Source organism: Camellia sinensis, chromosome 4, assembly GCF_055761805.1.
Source record: "Camellia sinensis isolate YWXY chromosome 4, ASM5576180v1, whole genome shotgun sequence".
NCBI lineage: Eukaryota > Viridiplantae > Streptophyta > Magnoliopsida > Ericales > Theaceae > Camellia > Camellia sinensis.
The window spans coordinates 215,842,727-215,846,626 of NC_138964.1; the positions used below are offsets into that span (position 1 = coordinate 215,842,727).

Below are 3,900 nucleotides of genomic sequence, written 5' to 3' on the forward strand. Positions count from 1 at the left end.
ATAAGAAAATATCTAAGGAGTCATTTTGATTAAATAGGGTTAATTGTTATTTCCCTTTTTGATAATGTGGTAGTCAAAGAACATACCCAAACTTTAATATGTGAGAGCTTATCAAAAACAAAATTATGAACCATATAACCATTGATGTGAACCACGGTCACAACAATAGATGTAAATCATTAATTAATTTTTTTAAATAATTTTTTTTGAGTTTGTAACCATGTTACTTTAGTCATTTATTTTAAATATATATATATATATATATGTTAGCTCAATAATAAAAAGTCAAACGCATTTAAAGGGTATTGACCTCAACAACTCAATGGAAAAAAAAATTCCAACCATTTGATCACTTGTTATTCTCTAGCATAACTCTCAGACACATATCTCACATAAAAAAAAAATATCAGCAATTACCACGAAAATTATTCTAATTATGTGAGTACATTCAAAACCATAGATCCTATAACAACAGTGATGGTTCCAAATAAGAATCCAACTCTTCCAACTCTTCTTCTACTTCCAACTTTTTAACTTTTTTAAGTTGGAAAATGTTTGAGGACCACAATTTTTGTAGCCACAATGGCTCAAAACTGTCAAAACGACGTCGTTTTGGGTGCAAAACATGCGAAAACGACGTCGTTTTGGCAATTTTGAGTTATTATGGCCACAAAAATTGTAACCCTCTAACATTGTTGTTTTAAGTTAGAATGTTCTTACTTTTAAAAATTCACATAATTCCAATAATCCTTTATCCTTTCCAATTTTTGAGGAGAGTGCCAAAGAAAAATTTCCTCATACGTTGCTTTCCCTCTCAACTCATCATCTTCTCAATAGTAGTCAGGTGATATAACCAAACTTTTCTCATATATAACTGCATCGATTAAGCAATGATGATACAAATGGAATTTCCCTATGCGAATTGTCATTGGAATTGCACGACCATATATTATGCCTCCTCTTACCCTTAAAAAAATATTCACTCATACTTCTTCAAAAAAACTTTATTACATTAGATCTGTGATAAAAGGTTAAAACTCATTTAGTTAAATTCTATTATCACTGTTGCAGAGCACATAAGATTCTAATATCACAACAGTGCATATTGAGACCTCAAGACTACTAACACCTTAATCCTTCGAGATTACCAACTATTCCTATAGTAAAAGGGGAACATTACAAATATTTCAAATTAAATTCTAGTTAAAGATAAAATTAACCTAGACAAACCCAAATAAAAAAAATTTAAAAAAAATTCTAGACATATCTCGCAACACAAAATTATTCTAATTATGTGAGTACATTCAAAATAAGACACCAACTTTAATGCAAGACACACCCACACTAAATATAAATTATTTATTCATTTTTGTAAATAATTTTTTGAGTTTGTAGCATTTTTGCTTTAGTCAATTATGCATGCAAACCAAGGTCGATCCGCACATTCAGGAAATGTCATTGCACGTGCGGATTTTTTAGAATGTTTTGACTTTAGGATGAGAGACCGCATGTGTGGGAATGACCCTCCGCACGTACAAGAATGAATTTTCAGTTGAAGTTCCATTGTTTTTTATCGTTTTGTACTTCAAATGCGTCCAACATGATTCCCATCAAATATTAGTAAACTGTATAAGCTTGCATCAAAAAGAGAGTCAAGAAATCTCAATTATCAGTCTCAATGCTGTACATTTCTGCCTCAATCAATTCTCAACATCAAAAACACCTTTATTAGATCTGTGATAAAAAGTAAAACTTATTTTGAGGGTATTGACCTCAACAGCCCAATAAAAAAAATTTCCACCTATTTGATCACTTGTTGTTCTCTAGCATATAATATAGTCCTCACAGACATACCTTAATTACATAAAAAAACATATCAGCAATTGCTGCAAAAATTATTCGTTAAAAAAAATTGATCCCTTAACCAACCGTGGATACTCTAACCCCTCTAACCATGGATCCGTTAACAGCTCTTGCGTTCTAAATAAGAAACCAAGTCTTCCAACTCTACTTCTACTTCCAACTTTTTCGATTCTGAATGTTCATATTGTTGAAAATCCACGTATACCCAGCAATCCATTACCTTTTTCAATTTTCGAGGAGAGCTGCAAAGAAAAATTTCATCATATGTTGCTTCCCCTCTCAACTCATCATCTTCCCAACTGTAGTTAGGCGGTGTTTCCAAACTTTCCTCATACATAACTGCATCAATTAAGCAATGATGATTGACAGAAAATGGAATTTCCCTATGCGAGTTGTCATTAGAATTGCATGCCCATATATTATGCCTCCTCTTACCCCTTAAGAAAATATTCACTAAAACTTCATCATTCTTTGTAGAACACAATGGCTCTATCCGATCATAAGAATGAAATAATCCAGTCGAATTTGATATGCTGAACATAATAGCCCAAGAATTTTGCATACCATATTCCTTCATTACCAGCACCTCCACATTACCTTCAAAATTTCCAGGATGGTCGAAACGAGCCATACAAAGGCATCCATCAAGAACTCCTATACCAAGTAAAATATCTCCATCTCCATCCTTGGGCTCTGGCATTGGTACCTCCCTGAATTCATCAATCAACGGATCAAAGAACACGATCTGGTGGGATGAAAGGAAGCTATGATTCTTAGAGGAAAACCAATGCAGATTTTCATTCAAAACAGGCCCTGAATGCACATCAGAAGCACAGAATGAGAAGGAAACTCTAGTCCAAGTTTTGTTTCGAAAACTACCAACTACTACGAATTCACCACCATAATCAGGACTGCTATGAGAAAGTGCCATTACCACCTTGTACTCATTACTCGAGGAATCAAAGCATAGCCCAGAAACAACACGATATTCCTCATCACGCAAGGGCTCGTATGCTAGAACTTTCTTCGAATACCCGGTGAGCGGATTCCACAATAACAAATCCTCGTCGATCTCTAGAAGTAACAACCCATTACACGAACCATCGATGCGAATACTACTATTAGATCCAATCTTTTTCCATGGTTTACGAACGCTTTTGATATAGCCTTGTTGGTCGATGGATTGAAAAGACAGCCCAGTTTTCGAGTGAGTTAGAGCCACAACTTTTTGTCGTGTAAGGCTTTTCGTATAACCTTCCATCGAAGAACGCCATCCCTTGCAAACGCACATGGATCGAACCACCGATTTGAGGGGTAATCTTGAGAGAATGTCCACAACGATTTCTTGTGGTAAATCGTTCACTACTTGTGATTTTGCTCTGTTTTCTTTTCTCTTCCTTATTTTGTTTCTTCTTCTTAGCCTCTGTTTCTTACTTAGGGTTTGCATTTTCCCCATAAAACTATCTTCTTTTTTTAAGCTTTATGAATTTTTTCTGATGATGATACTAATAGGGTTTGCTGTTGCTATATACTTGGGGATTGAGTGCACAACACGTTTTGTTTCCGAAGAATTTGCCGTTAGGTACTCTATTCATGTGCTCAATTTCCAATCTCATTTTAAGAATTGTTGTAACAAATAAAAAATAAAAAACATAAAAATAAAATTAGAATAACCTATCCACCTATCTATTATATAAGGAAAAGAGATTTTTTACTGAAAAGCATTTTAAGCATTTCAAATTTTCATTATAAAATTATTGATTTTTCAATTTACAAAATAAATTTTATAAAAACTATTGGCTGATTGATTAATATATTTATTTATTTATTTGTTTTAGAAATAATAATTATCCCTTAATTTATGAATTTCAAATGGAAAAATAATAAAAATATTTCATAATATTTTCATCCTAATCTCTCTCACCGATTTTCAAAAGAAAATATTAAAACTTGTCTCCCTTCTCTCTTTCAAAAAAAATCAAATAATATTTTTCATCAGAGTTGTAAGTATCTATCTATATCTTATTATATATCTTA

General features: G+C 32.8%; 1 protein-coding gene across 1 annotated transcript; it reads right to left on the bottom strand.

Moving 5' to 3' along the window:
- Nucleotides 1-1,963: 1,963 nt before the first annotated feature.
- Nucleotides 1,964-3,319, bottom strand: LOC114312885 (F-box/kelch-repeat protein At3g23880). Its single transcript, XM_028259181.2, has one exon. It carries the CDS (start codon nt 3,317-3,319, stop codon nt 1,964-1,966), a length of 1,356 nt encoding a protein of 451 aa, XP_028114982.2.
- Between the last annotated feature and the right edge of the window lie 581 nt (nt 3,320-3,900).